Source organism: Macrosteles quadrilineatus, unplaced genomic scaffold (genome assembly GCF_028750875.1).
Source record: "Macrosteles quadrilineatus isolate MER2022 unplaced genomic scaffold, UCM_ALF_1.0 Scaffold_3__2_contigs__length_128488019, whole genome shotgun sequence".
Lineage (NCBI taxonomy): Eukaryota > Metazoa > Arthropoda > Insecta > Hemiptera > Cicadellidae > Macrosteles > Macrosteles quadrilineatus.
Window position 1 is genome coordinate 107,242,547 of NW_026542596.1, and position 22,645 is coordinate 107,265,191.

Genomic DNA, 22,645 nt, shown 5'->3' on the forward strand with positions numbered 1-22,645 from the left:
AGTTCAATCTTAGACTAATCTCTTCCACCTCGGTAATCACAATAGTGTAACAATAAAAATAACAAAACTACATAATTACTATACAATTAAATCTACAATAAATCAAGTATAAAATAACTCTACAAAATGCTATACAAATCATACACAGTAAACGGAATGAAAATAATCACAGGCTTCTCAGCAAGGTGAAACAACTGTAAAATATGTAACACGATATCATTAATGTTACAAAACTGTAAAAGTTCAAATCAACCAGGAATGTAGGCATATCCCCTTTAATTATTATTGAATTCGGTACTCTCAATGCACCCGATAAACATTTAAGAGCGCAAAATAGTCAAAACACATTTATCACTATTACCCTTACAAAAATTATCTTAAATAATATAAATACCATGGCTGGATCTCGTTTTCAAAGCAAATACATCATTTAGGTTTAAACGCCGGCTAACAAATTAATAATGTACACTTTGCAGTACCGAATTACGATTCATGATAAATTCAAAAAATTTCATTATAAATGCTACAAACTGCTATGTTTACAAACAATGTTTTATCACTTATTTACACAATTCAATCGTTAAACATAAACAGAACACAAATTTCTCTGCACGTTATTTGCAGTCATACGTTTATTTGTTTGACATCACTTCGATTAGCTTTCTAATGCTCAAACTTGTCGATTGCTGGGTACATTATCACACATTTGCAGAGTTGATAGATTGTGGATGTATTAGTGCTACCCACTCCAAATGAGTATTTGTTACTGTGTTTAAGTCATATAAAAATAAGATAAAACAGATTGACCCGTTCCTAGAACAACTCAGCCCTGTCCGCAACTGGTCACAATACTCCGTGCCTAGATTAGTCAAATATAACTAAAACTACATAATTCTCTTTTACTTAAATATTAATTTATGTTTATTAATAAACGGGCTGAACACTGTGGTTTAGTTTATTGGTCCTTTAAGGTTGTAAAAACAGAGATAGAAATATTTGGAAAATAAATACGAACCAATAACGAATTAAGTTTTAGATTTAAAATACGAAAATGGAAATATAATAGGCCATTGTGAAAACTGAACAGCTTACGGACTAGCTGTACGGCAATAACAAAACATGTTACCAACTACATACAGTACAATTAAATATTTGGATACTGCACGTCAATAAATAAGTTTTTCATTAGTGTTCAGACCAAGTGGGTACAATAATGTCTCTTCCACTTGTCCACTGGATCCTGAACACAAATGAAGACTGAAGCGGGTTGTACAAATACATTACGTTGAGATGCATGTCTGATACACTAATCTTACGAGGAGACAACTTTCATTACAAATAATTAGGTTTGTGCTTCAGATTTCGAGAGAAACCAGAGACAAGAATCGTGTCATCAAAAGCTTCCAGGAGAAATAACAAGATTTCTAAACAAGATGTTTCATACAAGGAAATCTTTCAGGAAAAGTAAAAATTTTCAAAGTTGGAGAAACTTCCAGAAATAGTTCTTTATAATCAAAAGTACACTATTTGCGCTTTGAAACAATTGAGGCTTGAAAAAAACTTGCATAGCCAATAACACGATTCGTATTTCAAACTATGAATAGTATCAAAGGCTCGTATCGGTCTTCCACCAAGTTATCAACAGGAAATATATATGGAATTTATGAAACGAAACGTTTTAGAGATCCTTTGGAACTAACACAATTCATGCATCTGGAATGTCTTTGAATGATTTGAAGCACGAAAAGTAAAATGATTCGTGTTTCAGACAACTCTTGGATGCAGGAGTGGGATTCACACATGACACTCCACTGGGCTAGGGAATGCTACAGTGATATCGCCTATTGTACACCGGTGTAACAGAAACAAGCAACTGACTAGTCTACAATATACATAGCATCCTCTCCAGGTAACTGTACAATGTTCCAGACCTGCTGCCTCTAGAAAGATGTGAGTGATACGTTAGTTACTGTAAACAAAACAATTTAGACTCTACGTTTAAGTTTACCAGGAAATTTATTCGATCTAATATTTCAAAATTCGGTCTATGTGTTTACTAAGGACGAAAAAAATCCTGTTAAGTATCTAAGGCTGGAAGATTAGCTGCTCATGAATTTAATTTTCGGTAGATGTTGTTTTTAGTTTGGCACACTTAAGTGATTTGTATTTTGGCCAAGCCAAAGAAATGGAAAAAAAGGTTTAAACCCGAAATTTAAGATATGTTTTAAACAGTCTTGGCCTCTTTATACATATTCAAACTCAATTTTTGAAACAAAAGTTTCCTGAATTTTTTTGTATATTGTTTTGTTTTTTGATGTTTGAACATTTTTTTTAGTCAGTATTTAGGTGTACACTTATAATTTCTACTATAGAATTAACGTTGTAACAATAGTATTGGGGTCCTCGCAGCCAATGTGAAAAATTAGAGGACGGGCTAACACTCACAGTAGCTACTTATCCTAGACATATCGTCGTGTGGAACTACAGTATCACAAGGTATAGCTACTAGACACGAATGATATGAGTAAAGAACGATTGCTAATTTATAAACATCTCGACCCTGAAAGCGCGCTCACGAACATCTTTCTTTTACAAGTTTACACCTCCTACTGATTTATAATAAAATAGAGTATTATTTACACGATCGATTATCGTTACTACATCAGTCGTTATTCGCTATAACGTCTACAATATACAAGTTAAAACCCTTGGTCACTAGGTCGTCGGAGCGCGCACATCGTCCACTCTCGATATAAGAATATAAAAATTTCTTGTATAAGAAGGCAACCACAAATCTTAACAATCAGATCACAGTTCACAGTGTACAGCGATACTGGTAAGAGAACATGACGAAAAATACAAGGGGGAAGTTAACAAACTAAAAAGGTACCGGTAAATTCGATTCAGTTCAAATTGGTTGAAAGTCTCTACGCGGCCGATCGCTTATGGACAACCACACTCGTCCACCACCATCTTGGGAAGGTCCCTCTTAATGATGGTCATGTCGGGACCGAAATATATGAGCGACATGGAGGAGAACTTGAGTGGCGCACAGCAAGGTTGCATGCCGTTCAGCCGGTCCATCTTGCGGTACTCCTCTATGACGTGAGCGTGATGGCTGGCGATCATGTCGGGGGTTCGGACCCCTCCACCACCGCAGTCTCCGCGACAGTAGTTGGCGAAGTATCCACTAGGAGCGATGATCCAATCATCCCAGCCGAGCTCGCGGAAACTCACATAGAACCTCTCCTTGCAGCAGAGTGTGTTGTTACCCTGACAGTCGATGGCTCGCCGCCGCACTCTCCGCGTAGCGATACTCTCCGTGTGGACGACGAGGTAAGGTCTGTCCGACGACGCCCCTTGGAACAACACCGCCTCAACTAGGTTGGTACACCCGGAGCAGTCGACCAGCAGCCTCAGTCTCTGCTGGGAGGCGGCGTCGTACCACTGACGTACTGTGGAGGTCAGCTCGAACCTCTGCCAGCCTAGAGACGACAGAGTGACGGGCAGTGACGCCGACATCTCCGTGTGTTCGTCAAACTCCTGCGAACAAACGGCACACCTTGTATTAGAAACAATTGAAGTATCAAATCATAATTTATACTTCTAATACTCATCCATAGCATATATTACTGTACCTAAGTATCTGTTAGTGTATTATCTATTAGTTGATTATGTATTAGCATGTCATAAACTTTAAGCTTGTTGCTTTTATCTTAACGGAAATGCCAAAACGGAAGACCCATCTTCATTAACCAAAAGCTGGTCATCAAAAAACTGAAGCCGTTTCTAGTTCTGGAATTTCAGCGTGGAGCTGTAGCTCATAAATAAAATTAAAGTGCACAAAGATAAACTGACTCCAAGACCCCACGACGTAGAGAAAAGGATGAATAATGCTATCTTCCACATTCTCTTCTACATTCTAGGCTATTGTACACATCTGAACCAAAGTAAACTTTGCAATCATGACACAACCAGGATGCCTAGGTTTCTGTAATCCTTAAAGACATTTGATTCTTTCATCCTGAACCTGCCGTACCTTGCCGCTAAGGTAGGACGCGTTCCTCAGTCGGCTAGGTGCCACTCGGAAGATCCAGAGCGTCATGTTTAGAGCCCTGGCGTAGCCCTCGGAGTGGACTGGGCGGACTTTGACCCAGAGGGTGGCGGATTTGACCTTGAGCACGGACCCCTCGGCTTCTTGGGTCCGCGGGTGGGGGAACTCTAGCAGAGTCTGACCGTTCAACATGTGGCCTGAAATCAGAAGAACTTTGGTCAGTTGTTGAAACTATGCATTCATGTCCTTATAAAAAACAAAGTTGACGTTACATTTTTTCAACTTGTCCAGTCTTTCTTTAGGTTAGAGACTGCAGAAAAAATTGACCGTCAGAAACGTTTTACTGAGAAGAAAGAAATGATCTTAATTGTAACCTATAATTAAATGTAATTATTATCTTAACACGGTTGAGTATTCACGTCTGTCTTACACTCTCCCCTACGTAAAAGTTGATAAACTTTGAGAGGCTGCTATTTCAAAACTAATCATCCTTTTTCAGTCGGGTTTGAGGCAATGTGTTTCTCTAATAAACACCTTTACTTCCTCCACAGGTCGTCCCTCGAAAGCGAAAAAAATACCGTTTCAATGACCGAAAAGTCAGTAACTACATCGAGGACGTAGTTATAGAGTTTCATTGTTCTGCGTTAACGATTAAGAAAAATATTAACGTGTTACCAGACCTTTGAAAATCCCGGTATATTATATTAATAGTAGTAGTGTTCTAAAAAGTTGGCATATCTTATAGATTTGACTGTTAATACAACCAATGCTTATAGTAATGATGACTTTTATACACTAGTTTAATAGTTATATTTATAAATATATAAATAACACCCTATAGTATATCATACATGAACATAAGACATGATATTGTTAAGCGCAATATGCAACACATTAGTAAACATTTGGAATAGAAGCGATGCATTCAAACCTGAAACAACCAAACATTAAAACATCTTATATACAAATACAGGATTAGTTTTAAAATTGACTCAGGAAATATTATCAAGTAATGTATGAGGTCAATTTAAATAAATTAACTATTAAATATAGAAATAATCTTGGATTCTATAAAACAAAGTCGTAGATTATTTAAATTAATATTTGTTGGCAATTCTGTACAATAAAATCCGCCTGTCAAATAATCTATATAAAATAACTACAAACTAATAAAAACTAAAAAAAGTAGAAGAAAATACTTCTTAGAGCAGAATAAAGATTAATTGTTTATGAAGATAGTGGAAATATGACTATTTTAGTTTATTTGAATACAACATGTGTGCATATACAGCCAGTGAAAAATTTAAACAAACTATTTTAATATGGTAATAACAACGATCAAAAAGTTTTGAATATGCAGTAGACGTAGCTCTGTTGTTAAATAGTATAAGCTAATTTCAGAATCCTACGACCACTAATATAACATGGACAGTTTGATGATCAGTGAGGTAAGGCCCTTGATGATTTAATGATTTGACTTTGATTGATTTACAACGATTTTATGTATGATTTTATTTTGATTTTTATTATCAGAATTTTATCAAAATGTAATCAATTATGTGATGTGGTGTGATGAATGTGTCATAGTGCTTAAAACAAATACGATTTTGTTTTCAAACAGTAATTATAAATACCTATTAATTGTGTTTTTTTTATTGGTATTTTTTTGAAAATCAATCTCGTAAACAATTTTTAAAATTTATGATCAAATAAACTAACCAACTCAAGATGGGGTAGAGCATATAATAGAATTTGCAACACTATTTGAACTCAAGTCAATTTTATTCAAATCCTTAATGATTGGGTTTTTAAGTTCTTTTACAAGCTTGGAACTGGAGATTACATGGTAAGTTATTTTAATATAGGCATACAACAAAGAACAACACATGATGATTTGTTTACATAGAGATACAGATTATTAATACAATTTATCTTAGGCAGCTTATACAGGGTGACTGAAAAGTAACTTACACTCCCCTTTAACTTTTCAAATATTTAGGATGTTTGAAATCTGTTTTCGGCCTTTTTATATTTATGAAGAAGGGCTACAATAATTATGGTCAATTTTGAAAAAATTTTCCATAGGGGTAGTGGGGGTAGGGATTAGCTCAAAATGTTAAAATAACAAGTATAGTTGAGTTTGGTATCATTTTACAGGTCTTGAAGAAAAATAACAATTGACATAAATAAAACCAAAATCGGCCCACTAATAACAAAATGGTGCCCTAAAACTTTCAAATCCAAATAACCATGAGGGTGGCTGACAATTAATTTGCACCCCCTTTAACTTTTTAACTATTTGAGATATTTGACATCGGTTTGCAGCAACTTGTTTGGATATGGAGGGCTACAATAATTATGGTCAGTTTAAAAAATTTTGCGCTTAGGGGTAGCGGGGGTCGGGGGTAGCTCAAAATTTTCAAATAGCAAGTATAGACGAGTTTGGTATCATTTTAAAGGTCTTAACAAAACAAAACAATTAACACAAAGAAAAAATAAATCGGATGATCAATAACAAAATTGCTTTTGATAACCATCGTTTTAATCATTTTTAGCTGACATTTTGTTATTAACGGTCCGATTTATTTTTTCTTTATGTTAATTGTTTTTTTTCGTTAAGACCTTTAAAATGATACCAAAGTCGACTATACTTGCTATTTGAAAATTTTGATCCACCCCCTACTCCCGCTACCTAAGGGCTAAAATTTGAAAATTGACCATAATCACTCAAATAAGTCAAATAAGTTGCTGCAAACCGATTTAAAATATCTCAAATAGTAAAAAAGTTAAAGGGGGTGCAAGTTAATTTTCAGTCATCCTCGTGGTTATTTGGATTAGAACCGTTTTAGGGTGCCATTTTATTATTAGTGGGCCGATTTTGGTTTTCTTTATGTCAATTGATATGTTTTGTCAATATCCGTAAAATGATAGCAAACTTGACTTTACTTGTCATTTGAAAATTTTGAGCTACCCCCACTGCTTAGGGCAAAATTTTCAAAATTGAACGTAATTATTGTAGCCCCTCATATCTAAAAAGGTTGCCGCAAACGGATTTCAAATATCTCAAATGGTTGAAAAGTTAAGGGGGGTGTAAGTTACTTTTCAGTTAAGTAAATTAAACTTAGCTGTATACCAGGGAATACTAAACCAATAGAACTAATAGGAAACCAGCTTCCATAACATTAATCCAACGAAGATATGGAGCCATTAGATTGTGCAGGGCTTTATCTCTTGCGCTGAAACATCTTATATTTAAAATATGATAAGATTAATATCACAACACCACACAAGAAAAATAACACATCCATTGTACTCTGCTAAAGGCTATGACTATCTATACAACTACTAGACTCTCCATTCTCACTTTAAAATTGTACCCAGTACTAGAATAAAAATGAAGATGGTTGAATTCAGCCTCCAAAAAATTAAGCTGCTTTCGAGAAGTGAACATGTTGCCTGATAGGTACCTTATACTATACTGTAACATAATTTAAACTATAAAATATCACAGTATAAAACATTAATATACCTATGCACACTCTGAGCTAGTCAATGTAGCACGACATAAGATATTAACATGAAAACAAATACTGTTTTTAATATAGTATAAATTCACATAAAACCCTGAGGAGTACCTATATTTACACACTCTGGTTTCATCAAATGCTTTAGTAAAAATAATATAAGCGTTTTGTTAGATTATTTTTAAATACAACAACTTGTTTAAATATACATAAACCTGTGATTTATTCTAATTTAACCTACAGCTTCTAGAACTGAATGTGCCCCCCGCCATTTGGAACAATTAGTATGTAATATTAGATAGAACAATTGTATCTTCTTTTTGGTCCCCTTTGGAAAAATATTATTGTAGACGTAGAAATAAAATTAGCAATTAAATGACTTACAAAGGTTATTCCATTCAGTTATAAGTTTAATTTCATTATTATTCTGGGAACAATAAAATTATTTCGTATTTATACTCAAATAATTATTCAAAGTATTGCGACTTCAATACAAGTTTTGACTTAAAAAGTTATACTAAAAATAATAAAAAACGAAACAGTAAACATAAATCGTGTACATCAAAATGAACTTGCCTTCCAGTAAACACCAAAGATGACAATCGTTATATTTAAGGTTAAAAGTATCGATATATGCTAACGTTTTAACCTTGGAAAATGAGGTATTTTAAGTGCTATTTATTTAGAAAACGATGAAAATCTAGGTAAAGAATATTATATCTTAATATTCTTATTTTATTATAAACTGGGTAAAAGAGTGGTTAAATGCTCTTAATTCCAATGCTTAAAGTACAAAAAATGCCGATTTGATAGTGAGATGGATATAAATCATATATACATACATTTTATTCATATATATGATCTTAGACCGAGTTTTATTTTAAATATTAATTAATGTTTCGTATAATTAATTGTTTGATAAAACAATACAAAGTTTAATCACATCAGAGTTTGAACTGCTATCTAAAAAATGTAAAACTATTCCGTCAAACCAAAAGAAAACATCTCAGTACGTCACTAGTAATAATTGACAAGAAGGAGTTTTTAAATGGTTCAAAAACACAACATAAACTTAAGCACCACAATTCAGCAAAATAAAAAAGGAAATCACAGACGTTCTTTACAGGTCAAAATAGTTATTTTTCCTTTTTTTTATGTATGCGACTTCAATGTTGTTGAACCTCATTAAAATATTTTAAAAATAAAAAGTTTTTTAATGTTAATCATACACACCATGCAAGTGTTAAATAAATTATAAATTGCCACCGAATCAATAAATTCAATAAAGCCACCGAGTATATATCTTATAATAGGAAGTAACATACTTCCTTAACAACGTGAAATATTAAAACGAAAGCAGAACTCATTGTTGTTGAACAACTTCATTGTGAGTTTCTATTTTCCATTGAAGGTGGCGGAGCTAACAAGTCAAGTGAACTATTACACGGACACCGCCGTTTGACCCACATTTAGAGTTTTCCGCACCTCCACAGGCTTAATGATTTTGACAGCTATTCTCGTCTCGTTGCACCGACCACCAAATACATTTACTGCGAGTTTGAATTTGCCGGAAATTTGTATAATGTACATTGATTTTCAACGTAAAAATCATATTTTGATTTGGTTAGTTTAACGAAAAAGTTTGATTGCGAAATAGTTATTTGTGCAACTAGTGAGAAAAGTGAGCAATTGACTCACTCGAGAGAAATCCTTACTCACGAGCCGTAGGCGAGTGAGGAATGGTTTCTCGAGTGAGGCAATTGTACTTTGAACTCGAGTTGCACATTATACTTTTCTTACAGTTACCATAAAACAAATAAATTGGTGAAGAAACATAACCTATTTTTACACAGAAGTGAACTTTTAATATAACATTTAACGTGAAGTGACAAATACAACAGTACAACAGCTGACCAGCTGATTTACAGCCAGTGCTGCCAACGTATTTCGCGCGCATACGACGTTGCCTGCATGCTACGCGCTCACTATTTCGTGCCTTCACGTTGCAAATCTGGAGTGAGACAAAGTAATTAGAGTGAGACAATGTTAACATTGCCTCACTGATGAGCGAATTGGCCACTTTGCTTTCTCAAATCAGTGAGAGAACATGTACATTGTTAGGTAACTGTAGGAAAAGTTAGTTAAATGGTGACAATTTACGAATATTCAATAAACATATTTCTAGTTGATGAATTACATATACAGATCGTAAGACGAATCGCAATTCAAATTCAGTACGTGGTCCTCAGAGGAATATACAGTACATTGCAAAGAATAATGTAATAAAATATAACGGAAACCTTTGCAAGTTCAAAATTTTGGCTTTATTTACATCGTATGGTCATCAGGAAAAGACAAAGAGAACTATTGATAATGTAAAAGTTGTTAGCAATTACACGATCTGAAGGTGTAATATTAATTTAATGTTGTTACTCGGTTCCAGCACTCAAGGTATGCTTTGCAGAGTGCTTTTTGTACACAATTGACGTAATATTTTTGTTTCTGAACTATATATTTATTTGATTTGAATGCCGATGAGAAGTTCTCAAATTTTTTGGAGTAAAAGGACACCATTTTGCCCCGAATGTGTGACTAGGGAATAGTACCCCATCTTCAGAGATCTACCTTAAGTCTCTTTAGAACAACTTAGACAGTGCACAAGTGAAGACGCCTCTTTAAGTGCAACATTAGATTATTGTACCTTTGCAACTACATATTATCACAGACATCAGTGAGGTCTAAATTTTCCATACATAGCCATGCTGAGTGTTGAGTGTTTAGTCAAGTGGTTAGTGCACAAGTCAAGTGACTTTTCACAGGCAGGTTGAGTTAAGCTATCTTTTCTATTCTGTTACGTCATTCTAATCTCAAACATGACGTTGTTGACTGTTGAATGTTAAGTTAGTCAAGTGGTTAGTGCACAAGTCAAGTGACTTTTCACAGACAGGTTGAGTTAAGTTATCTTTCCTATTCTGTTACGTCACTGTAGCCTCAAACATGACATTGTTGAGTGTGTAGCTGAGTTAGTCAAGTGGTTAGTGCACAAGTCATGTGACTTTTCACAGACAGGTTGAGTTAAGTTATCTTTCCTATTCTGTTACGTCATTCTAACCTTAAACATGACGTTTTTGACTGTTGAATGATAAGCAAGTCAAGTGGTTAGTGCACAGGTCGAGTGACTTTTCACAGACAGGTTGAGTTAAGCTATCTTTCCTATTCTGTTACGTCATTCCAACCTCAGTCATGACGTTGATGACTGTTGAATGTTGAGCTAGTCAAGTGGTTATGTACATGTTAAGTGACTTTTCACAGACAGGTTGAGTTAAGCTATCTTTCCTATTCTGTTACGTCACTGCAACCTCAAACATGACGTTGTTGAGTGTGTAGCTGAGTTAGTCAAGTAGTTGGTGCACAAGTCAAGCGACTTTTCACAGACAGGTTGTGTTAAGCTATCTTCCCTATTCTGTTACGTCACTATAATCTCAAACATGACGTTGTTGAGTGTGTAGCTGAGTTAGTCAAGTAGTTGGTGCACAAGTCAAGCGACTTTTCACAGACAGGTTGAGTTAAGCTATCTTTCCTATTCTGTTACGTCACTATAGTTGTTGAGTGTGTAGATGAGTTAGTCAAGTGGTTGGTGCACAAGTCAAGTGACTTTTCACAGACAGTTTGAGTTAAGCTATCTTTCCTATTCTGTTACGTCACTATAGTTGTTGAGTGTGTAGCTGAGTTAGTCAAGTAGTTGGTGCAAAAGTCAAGTGACTTTTCACAGACAGGTTGAGTTAAGCTATCTTTCCTATTCTGTTACGTCACTATAGTTGTTGAGTGTGTAGCTGAGTTAGTCAAGTAGTTGGTGCACAAGTCAAGTGACTTTTCACAGACAGGTTGAGTTAAGCTATCTTTCCTATTCTGTTACGTCACTATAGTTGTTGAGTGTGTAGCTGAGTTAGTCAAGTAGTTGGTGCAAAAGTCAAGTGACTTTTCACAAAAAGGTTGAGTTAAGTTATCTTTCCTATTCTGTTACGTCACTATAGTTGTTGAGTGTGTAGCTGAGTTAGTCAAGTAGTTGGTGCAAAAGTCAAGTGACTTTTCACAAAAAGGTTGAGTTAAGTTATCTTTCCTATTCTGTTACGTCACTATAGTTGTTGAGTGTGTAGCTGAGTTAGTCAAGTAGTTGGTGCAAAAGTCGAGTGACTTTTCACAAAAAGGTTGAGTTAAGCTATCTTTCCTATTCTGTTACGTCACTCTAGCTGTTGAGTGTGTAGCTGAGTTAGTCAAGTAGTTGGTGCACAAGCCAAGTGACTTTTCACAGACAGGTTGAGTTAAGCTATCTTTCCTATTCTGTTACGTCACTCTAGTTGTTGAGTGTGTAGCTGAGTTAGTCAAGTAGTTGGTGCACAAGTCAAGTGACTTTTCACAGACAGGTTGAGTTAAGCTATCTTTCCTATTCTGTTACGTCACTCTAGTAGTTGAGTGTGTAGCTGAGTTAGTCAAGTTGGTGCACAAGTCAAGTGACTTTTCACAGACAGGTTGAGTTAAGCTATCTTTCCTATTCTGTTACGTCACTCTAGTTGTTGAGTGTGTAGCTGAGTTAGTCGAGTAGTTGGTGCACAAGTCAAGTGACTTTTCACAGACAGGTTGAGTTAAGCTATCTTTCCTATTCTGTTACGTCACTCTAGTAGTTGAGTGTGTAGCTGAGTTAGTCAAGTTGGTGCACAAGTCAAGTGACTTTTCACAGACAGGTTGAGTTAAGCTATCTTTCCTATTCTGTTACGTCACTCTAGTTGTTGAGTGTGTAGCTGAGTTAGTCGAGTAGTTAGTGCACAAGTCAAGTGACTTTTCACAGACAGGTTGAGTTAAGCTATCTTCGCTATTCTGTTGCGTTACTCTAATCTCAAACATGATGCTGTTGAGTGTGTAGCTGAGTTAGTCGAGTAGTCGGTGCACAAGTCAAGTGACTTTTCACAGACAGGTTGAGTTAAGCTATCTTTCCTATTCTGTTACGTCACTCTAGTCGTTGAGTGTGTAGCTGAGTTAGTCAAGTAGTTAGTGCACAAGTCAAGTGACTTTTCACAGACAGGTTGAGTTAAGCTAACTTTCCTATTCTGTTACGTCACTCTAGTTGTTGAGTGTGTAGCTGAGTTAGTCAAGTAGTTAGTGCACAAGTCAAGTGACTTTTCACAGACAGGTTGAGTTAAGTTATCTTTCCTATTCTGTTACGTCACTCTAGTTGTTGAGTGTGTAGCTGAGTTAGTCAAGTAGTCGGTGCACAAGTCAAGTGACTTTTCACAGACAGGTTGAGTTAAGCTATCTTCCCTATTCTGTTACGTCACTCTAGTTGTTGCGTGTGTAGCTGAGTTAGTCAAGTAGTTGGTGCACAAGTCAAGTGACTTTTCCACATACAGGGTGTAATTGACTTGACTCAAGGGTGGATTATCGACCTCCCCTGAACTCTCCGCTGTTGACCCAATAACTGCTGGGCCTTGACCTACCCCAGCCAAACCTTCCTTGCCGAAATAAGATTTCATTCTAACCTTTATTTCCCACATTTGATAAGACATTAAACTCTATTAAATGACATTAAATGCCAATAGAATATCTCAAATAAGTAATGTATTTTGTGGATAGGTCAGAAACATCACGAATCAGAATTATCTGGTGTACCTGTTGGTCGAAATGGAGCAATTGTCAAATATTATAAAATTTATTTCAAAACAAATAAAAGTAATAATTTTCGATGAGTTCAAGAGACTCAACTGAAAGCTTATGTAACTAATGGAAGTACTTACGCAATTCATTACAGTTTGATATAGTCAAAATTACTTGTAAATATATTTATCATATACAATATTTTTATTTCGTTTATAAAAATTAATATGAATATTAAAGTGTTGTTTTCAACAATGTTATCATAAATCTTCGAAATTCGTACATGTAAACCAAACGTCAGAAGTTATCAATCAATAATACAATTAGTTAATACGAACTAATACAACATAGATACATAGGTTATGAAATATATTTTGGGGTTTCAGAATTTTTGCTTCGTCCTTATTTGTTTGTTAACTATGTAAATTAACTTTTTCTTAAAAACAGCATAGGCAAAACAAATAAAAGCTTGGTTTGAAGGTGTCTCAGTTATGGAATTATTCATAATGCAAAGGCAACCAACATGTTTAGGGCTACTTGGCAACCCATAAGGCCAATGTTAAAATTTTACATTTTCAAATGAGTTTTGTAGTGAAATATGAATTTTGCTGAGGTAGTGGCTGTCGTCAATCACGTTTTTAGGCCAAAAATAATTATTTAAAACATTTGAAGGAAATCGTTGAAGTCATTTTCGAGATCTTTGTGCAAGCAAACATACAAACAAACATTGCTCTTATAAGAGTATAGGACAGATCAGTAATTTTGTTTATAAACTTAGATGTTATAGCTGATTTTCTGTTTAGAATTTTCTTGTTGTTTCATTTTATCAATGTTAACTGGAATTATGTTCTACAATTTATCGAAGGTTTTTCAAACTCTTATTTGAATCCATGGTTTAATGATCCTACATAACTTTATTTATGCTCCTCAAGAGAAAGGCCTACAATTAGGCTTTCAGAGAATAATTTGTTATTAAAAAAAAAAAAATACTAATTTGTTAATAAAAGATTTGATGTATAGTTAAAATCACTTATAATGAAACATACCAACAGCAACAATGTAATAGTTTGATGAGACTTAATTCGAATAAAATTAATTAATATCGTCAAATACTGGTCACTCATGACATAAAAACAGAAAATAGTATAATCATGAACAGTACCAACAATTTACAAACCATATAAGCTACATTTAAAGACCGGATAACTTATTTAAATTCAAAAAGTATAATTTTTTTCTAAATCATTGAATCCGAATGACACTAAAATTAACCATTTTAATTTGATTGTTTACCATCCAAGTTAAGCTCGAATATTAATTTAATCGATTTAGCTCATAGTTTGTCCTCGCTTGTCCAGATAGCAACAGATATGTTTATTCGTGTAATTGACTCAATTTAAGCTTCAAACAGAGGACGGTCGTGTTCTGTTTGTCACGAAATACGTATTAATGCGACAACATGACAAATACGTCATCGGTATGTGGTGACTGCGTATACTTGTTTATTCCCCCTGTCCCGCAGGTACTGCTCGTATTCCATCAGTTTTGTTGGTACACATAAAATATACATAATATTCATATTCCTATACGAAATAGAATTGAATTAATTTGGATTGTAGCAGTAGTTTAATTAATTTTCACAAGTATATGGTCTATATATTTTTCAACGGTTATAAAATGACAAATGCAGTTAATATATATTTTTAATGAGTATTATTAATGATTTAATAATCAATATTAAACTTTAAGAATACTGATTATTATATTGAACAAGCTACAACGTTTGAGGCCTAATTGAACTATTTTACATAACAATTTATTTGACTAACTATGTTGTGTTTTTTATGTTAATAAACTTGTGAAAGAATCAATTCAGGTAGGTAAGAGTTATAATAGCAAACAGGGAAAATGTTAACTAACCATTCAACGTGTTAATTGTACGAGTAACTTATGATGTTAATTGTAGAAATTAAAGGTAGTACATAGTGAAAAATTGAATATTTCATTTTGAATATATCATAATTTTTGTTCTTTTCCATTTCATACAGGCAATTATATTCTAGTGACATCAAAAGACGAAAACACAAGATGTAATAAACAATTTTTGACCGAATTGAGGTTTGTAAAAAGTTGTGAAATGGCTTACTGATATTCTCAGTTATATCATTATCTATATTATGTGTTTACAAAGTAAAAAAATATTTAATTTAATTTATAAACCGCGATGGGTTGTCGATATTGGCTGTACGAGTGGATACACAGCGCAGCGCCTTGATGCGGCAAAATACAAGGAGTAGCTGGATTGCGTTTGTAAATATGAAGGAACTGTGTAAGCGTTACAACCTGTATTAACGGCCTTCGTTTGTAGATAAAAACGGTTCAGATTGAAGCTTGAGTAAAAGCTATACTTTGATCTGTTCAACTATTTAATACGATTAACTAGAACGACAGGCTTTTTTAAGTACAATTTATCTTTAAGCTGAAAGTAGTTCTGCTTTAATATTGTTTTAGTGAAACTAGTTCATTTATGGCGTTGCCAACTCGATCTAAACGACCAATTTTATTTTAATTCAAACATAATATACGACATCGCAATAGAAATACTGGAGAGGGGAGGGCAGAGACAATGAAACAGGCGAGTGATAAGAAAATGCGTGTGATACCTGACCAGCTGAGTTTCCTACAGTCTAGACGCAACTTCCACATCATCAACACCAGGTTGCTCGTCGTTTTATTTTATCGGCCGTATGTGTGTGTGCGCTATGTTTGTTCGTATGTGTAAGTGTAAAAAACTGTTATCTGACGACCTTCATATGAAGTAATCATCCTTGTACGCACCTAATGATGAACTCTTAGAAGTTTGATACTAGTTGTGGAATACAACAATTGGATTGCCAGAAAAAGGTATTTAAACCACTATCATTAGTTATTATTCGCAATCCGGAGGCTACTCACACCACAATGGATCATTAAATGAGTTGGGAGGGTGACATGAACGGCTCAAGACGACTAAAGAGTATCCTTCAACAAATACAATGAAGAAAGTACATTTTATGGTACCAAAACTAGTTGGGTGAGCTTAGGAAAGCTTTCGCACGAAAAGAAGAGTCCGCATTACGTGATCCTCGCCAATTTCCAGACTTCTAACCATGAATCTGAATGAAATCTATATGAAGAACATGCTGACAAAGCTTACCAATATTGCACAGAACCCCGGTGATAAACACTTGAATTGAGGAAAATGTGAAGATCCTTTAATGTGGGGCAAGGCTGAAATATTAAGCAATACTGCTTTGGTAGGTTCCCTAAATGTGAAAAGGAGAAACTCGGAATGATTATAGATAACTGAATTTAATTGCGATTAAAACTGGCCAAAGAAAAATTAAGAATGAGGTAATATTAATTCCTCGGATATGTGATTTGAAAAGATGCCAAAGAAGCAGAAGAGTATGTTGGTTGTGATAGTTGACTTGATCTTGGAACTGCACCCCACGTACCTACAACAGAACATTATCTTCTGTAATATTTATCAACGGAATTTGCAAATAGGTCAAACATGTAACAGAGGAATTACTAAAACCCCATATAAAAACAGAATACAGTTGAAAACAACACTTTCATAGCTTAAGGAGGACAAAAAGTGTTGTTAAATCATTGTATAATACTTTGTAGCTTTATTTTACCCTTGCATTACATGTAAGCTATTATGTGTTAATTTATTAAGATATCGAATTTTCATTAACAGTTCAGAGACATAAAAAACCTTAATACTTTAAAATTAGTGGTTATTATGTGTAAAGTCCTTTGCTACAAAATTGATGGTTGACTGTGTGTTTTAAGAGCCATACAGTATATTTTACTAACATGAATGGCAAAGTTTGTATTCTATGTAATTTATCACAATGGAACGAATTTATTAAGATGTAATTATTGCAGCTGTTTAAAATTAATATTTTTACAAAGGAATAGGTGAGATTTTAGGAAGTTTCATTTGATACATTTTAAAGTTCTATGATCTTATTGCAATAAAGGCAATAAGTAACATTTAAAATATTGATTAATAACATTGGGATTTGATGTATTTAATAATAAAATAATAGCAAAAAATGACAGTTAAGCTCATGGACATAGTAACATACATTAAAGTTAAAACATATAATATGGTTAATATATTTGATGCACTCAGAAAGTATATAGTACATTACATAATCTTAATAATAAATATAATAATTACAAAACATATAAATCACAATAGAAAATAATTTAAATAAATATAAACAGAGTAATGCTTCTTGTAGAACCTGTAACAAAACAAAACATTAAAACTGTTTACATTAAAATCACAATACACCACAACACTTAGGTTGACTTATAATATCAAAACATCCTGAATAATGGAATATTACTTTTGACTAGATCATGTTTTCTAGCTTATTCCAAAGGTTTTCTACGTTTGATCTGGCTTGATCCTACATAGAGGCTCAATACTGTTTATACTAATTTCTTGGTAAATAAATCTATTTACTGCATTAAAACACAAAATATAAAAGTAAATATTAAACATAGGATTTTTTTCGAAAATGTGTAATACGTTAAGTATTACTATTATATTAGTTTGTATTATACAGGGTGGGGCAGGGAAGTATCCCTAATTTTAAAGGTCAATTAAAAGACAACAAAAAATGTTAGAACCAAACTTTTTATTGAGATTAAAAGGTTACATCTGGGAGTTTATTTTAATATAACTTTACTTGGTTTTAAACAGCATATCCTGCAAGTGGTGTCCATAATCCTAAATGCATTGCTGTATTCTGGTTCTGGAGTTCATAATAACTTTGTGAAGCATGTGTTGTGGAAAGAGGCAACATTCAAAGTGAATTGCATCCTTCAAGGCATCTAGGGTCTTCCCTTGAACTACCCTAGGCTTAGCATCACTCCAATAGAGCACATTATGCTTATTTACCCGCTCCAGGAATATGGAAGTGTGCCTCGTCACTAAACCAATCCCGAGCAGCATGAGGTAGTCCCGCAATTAAGATTTCACATGCCTGCATTCGTCGTTGCCAGTCCCGTTGTGTGAGTTCATGAGCAACTACCCTCTTGTATAGATGGAGGTGTAGGTCCTCATGGAGAATACGAGGCACAGTACGATTAGACAACGCCAGCGCGGATGCATGCTTACAAGCAGAACTTTGAGGAGACTGCAAAATCGATCTTCTGACAAGGTCAATGTTTTCAGGACTCCGGACGGTTCTTTGAGCTCCAAATATCCTTCGCAATACACCACCACATACACGAAAGTAATTCACCCACACCAATTTGTAACAGCTTTGTGACAGGCCACCCGATAACCCGACAGCCAATCGTAGTTGCACAGCAACAATAGACTGATTTTTGAAAAAAAAAATACATCTCGAGTGCAAAAGCACATTGCTCACTCGAACAAGCCATATCTACTACTGATAGTGATATCTTTAGAAATTCCCAAAACAAAAGCTTAATTTGAGCCTAACCCCATTCCTCCAGCACGCCCCCACTACTCACAGTGCCATCTTAAAAGTAGGGATATTTCCCTGCCCCACCCTGTACTATGTAATTAATTGGTATATATTTATAAGCTCACTTTTTTAGACTGTGGAGAATCACTTATAAATATATCAAAAAGACTAGTCTGAGTTTGCTTGAAAAATTGGTTTAATGCTGGTGCAGTTTTGTGATAAATAACAAATATAATTTTACTGAGGATGTGATTTATTTTGTATGTGATTAATAACGTAACATGTGTAGGCCTAACAGTAGATTGGCATCGTACTGGACCAGTCGTTGATCATGATTATTGTAATAAAACGAGTCCCCAGTGCACACATTGCACGTTATAATATTTTTTTTTACTCGTCTCTGAGGCATAAGAAATAATGCAAATCAATTTTACCTTAGATTACTTTAAAGCTGAAAAAATTTCACATTTAAGACAACCATTGTGATATAAAAATAGTATGTGAGTTTGTTCAAGACAAATACAAATAATTTACAAAACATAAACTATCTAGATTACAGCTTTATACCATAAAGATAGATTTACCTCAATCATGATATAATATTCCATGTATCCATACCGGGTGATTCAAAATGTAGCCGGGGGGGGGGGGGGGGATTAATCAGGATATACTGGAGGTGATGGTACATTGGTGGGAATTCGGGTAATCGGAGGGAATAAACAGGGTAACGCTAATATGTTAGGAATAGCTGTTTCTGGACTAAACTAAGTTTTAGCGTGCTGAATCTGCTACCAATAAAATTAGGAAGATTGCTGGGGACCAGAGGGACGGAGACCTTTCACCCAGATCAGAACACTTGCCTAGCCAGCTTTGATTTGCACTAATTTGACTAACTATTTAACTGTAGACCTATCGTCACAACAATGAATAGCCTGGTTTCAACGTTTTATAACTTTTATACTATTAAACTTACCGCTATGAAACACAGATCAAATTAAAAAGCAACTCAAAGAGTTTATGTCTTCCAAAGAGACATTATTTAACAAAATCAATCCAGTAAAACTGTAGATTTAATTGTTCAAAGTTTAAAAGTAATCTCCAACTTTTTTCACCACTAACAATTTGAGGTTTCTTAACGTTTTTGGGAATAGCTTTTAAATGGTAAGGAAATCGACCAAAGTGGAAGGAAATATTCCGAAAGAGAATAAAGTTTCCTACAATTTACTATTATGCATTTCTTGAAAATACTCAGTAAAGGCAGCCAAAAATTGCCAGAATGAAACAAAAATTGAAAAATCCCCGTTTTTATGTCTATTCTCTACATTGAAAAAGGAAATTTTTATTTTTATTTTGAGGCAATTTTCGGCTGCTTTTAAGGAGTATTTTCAAACTCATAAGGATAACGGTACAATATCGAAGGATTACTCTCTTCTTCAACCGATGTTTAAAGTTTTCCTTTGTATTCAGCTGTAAAAAATACTAAAAGAAAAATTAAAAAGTAATAATTAAAAGAAAATTAAATGAAGTACAGGTAATCAAAAATTACTTATTATAACCTACGTGGATCAATGACTTTTTTATAAATAAAATAATAAGTTACAAAAGTTTCCAACTAAACGGAACCACTACGCCCGTACACATTTTTTAAATAGACACTTATATTATTTAACGATAACTCATTCATTGAGGAAAAAAATTAGTGTAATAGATATTTTTGTAGTGTGATGATTCTTTATAGGGACATATCAGTAGGCCTTATGTTGCGCTATCTGACCACAGAAGATTCTCTTTGGATATATATACAACGAATCAATATCTTAAATTGAAATTTTGCAAATATTAAAATTTTCGATAAATTTATTTAATTAGGCTTTGTTGGTCTACATGTTTGAAACAAATCACTTCACTGCTGTTCTTCATTCTCATTATTGTAATTCTTGACTCTTGAAGATGATGTTTTGTTCTTGTTAACATATGTTTCTATTTCTTCTTTGCGTTTGTATACAGTATATTATAAAAGTGTATTGGGGTTGATTATATATCATTGAATATTGATTGGGCCTTAACTTATGTATATAAGCAATAAATTATGTTGTTTTTATAATGGTGAGAGATCTATACTATTATAAAGAAGAGGTGTTGACTATGTGTGTGTGTTTGTATGAGATAAACTGAAACATTGCTAAACTGCCTGGCTCAAATTTGACAAATTCAACTCCGAGGATACATACAACTATTCATGCTTCGATATTGGCCTAGGACCCTGCCCCATGGGTTTTCAAAGTTCTTAGGTGAGAGTTTTAAAAGTAAATATTGATTGGTATCTATGCAACAAAGAGCAAAAACTCATAATGTTTAAATGTTAACATGCAGAACTGTCAACTGCACTTTATTTCACAATTCCACACAGTTGGTAATTTTTTATCAGAATTTATTTTACAATCTGTTCATAAGAATATGAGAACAACAAGTAAAATATTTAACAAAACAATGGCAGGAAGCAAGCGCCTGTTCATCAAGTGAAATATGTAGCTCAGGTCCAACGCATGAACAACACTGTTTAGTCTGGTAATACACTGACTATTGTCCAGCAGAGTAACAGCAAGACTGTTCGGATGATATCCTAATTTGTCTTGGTACTTTTTGTTATGGTCTGCAATTTATTTTTCCACTGATTTAATTTTGAAGTCATTTCTAGTTGTGGTGTTGGATACGAACAAGGCTGAACCAACAATTTTTTTTCAGTGTCTTAGCCTGAAATCGTTGAAGAATTTCGATGTTGGATTTCCTCGAGGTCCCCCAAAGTTGAATACTGTATGTCCAAATTGGTTTGATCATAGGTTTATATGGTATAATTTTGTTAGCCAATGATAATTTTGAATTCGTATTTAGTAGCCTATTGAGTTTACGAATTTGTAATTCCATTTGCTGTCTCTTGCACCAGAAATGAGATTTCCAATTAAAGTTTTTGTCAAGAGTTAGACATAAATCAAATTTAATACTGAAATGTTATTTCATATGGAATAAGTCATTCATAAAATAAATTATTGAGTGGAGCAAGCGAAGTGAGCAAAGCTCTTTGAAGTCGGACCTTATGAAAAATACGTAATCAGATAAACCAATAACGACTGAACATATTAAAGCCAAACTTACCAGGGTTATTTCGACAAACAGCGAACATGTTGTTAACAAACAAATTTCAATTTGATCATACATGTACAAATCCAAACTAATCTAAAATTTTTGACATTGGTCTTATTAGTCCATGAGCCAAACCTAAAAATGACCTTATTGGTACCACCTTGGGTGGCAAATGCAGACCCAGTTTTTCTTTTATAGTTTTATGTTTGGATCAAGAATATATGTGATAGCGATGTATAAGTAGGCCTAGTAGCTTTATGTAAAAAAGTAGGTTTTTATATAACAAAATAACATTTTTTCTCAAAAAATTGAATTTTGTCTCATTTTATGTTTGTAAGAAGGTACCAGTCAAGGTGGCACGTGCTATCATTTTTTTTCTTGTATAGTTTTGTGTTTAGATTAAGTATATATGTGATAGCAATGCATAAGTAGTAGCTTTATGTAAAAAATAGGTTTTTATATTTTATAAATGATTTTTTTCTGATTGAAATTTTCTGATAAATTTTTAAAAAGGTCCCAGTCAAGGTGGCGGTGCCAACCATTTCCTTATATAGTTTTATGTGTAGATCAAGAATATATGTGATAGTAATGCATAAGTAGCAGCTTTATGTAAAAAAGTAGGGTTTTATATAACAAAATATATTTTTTTCTCAAAAAATTAAATTTTGTCTCATATATTTGTAAGAAGGAACCGATCAAGGTGGCAGGTGCTATCAATGTTTTTCTTGTATAGTTTCATGTGTAGATCAAGAATATATGTGATAACAATGCAATGTAGT

At 33.9% G+C, this 22,645-nt stretch overlaps 1 protein-coding gene across 1 annotated transcript in view; it reads right to left on the reverse strand.

Annotated features, from left to right (window-relative positions):
• Nucleotides 1-1,650: 1,650 nt before the first annotated feature.
• LOC128990767 (inhibin beta chain-like) overlaps nucleotides 1,651-22,645 on the reverse strand; it is a 172,334-nt gene continuing 151,339 nt past the window's right edge. The window contains exons 3-4 of the mRNA XM_054413333.1: nucleotides 4,040-4,251; nucleotides 1,651-3,543 (exon numbers count right to left, since the gene is read on the reverse strand). Coding sequence (XP_054269308.1) covers nucleotides 2,944-3,543; nucleotides 4,040-4,251 — 812 coding nt within the window. The 3' untranslated portion in view covers nucleotides 1,651-2,943. The remainder of the gene's footprint in view (nucleotides 3,544-4,039; nucleotides 4,252-22,645) is intronic.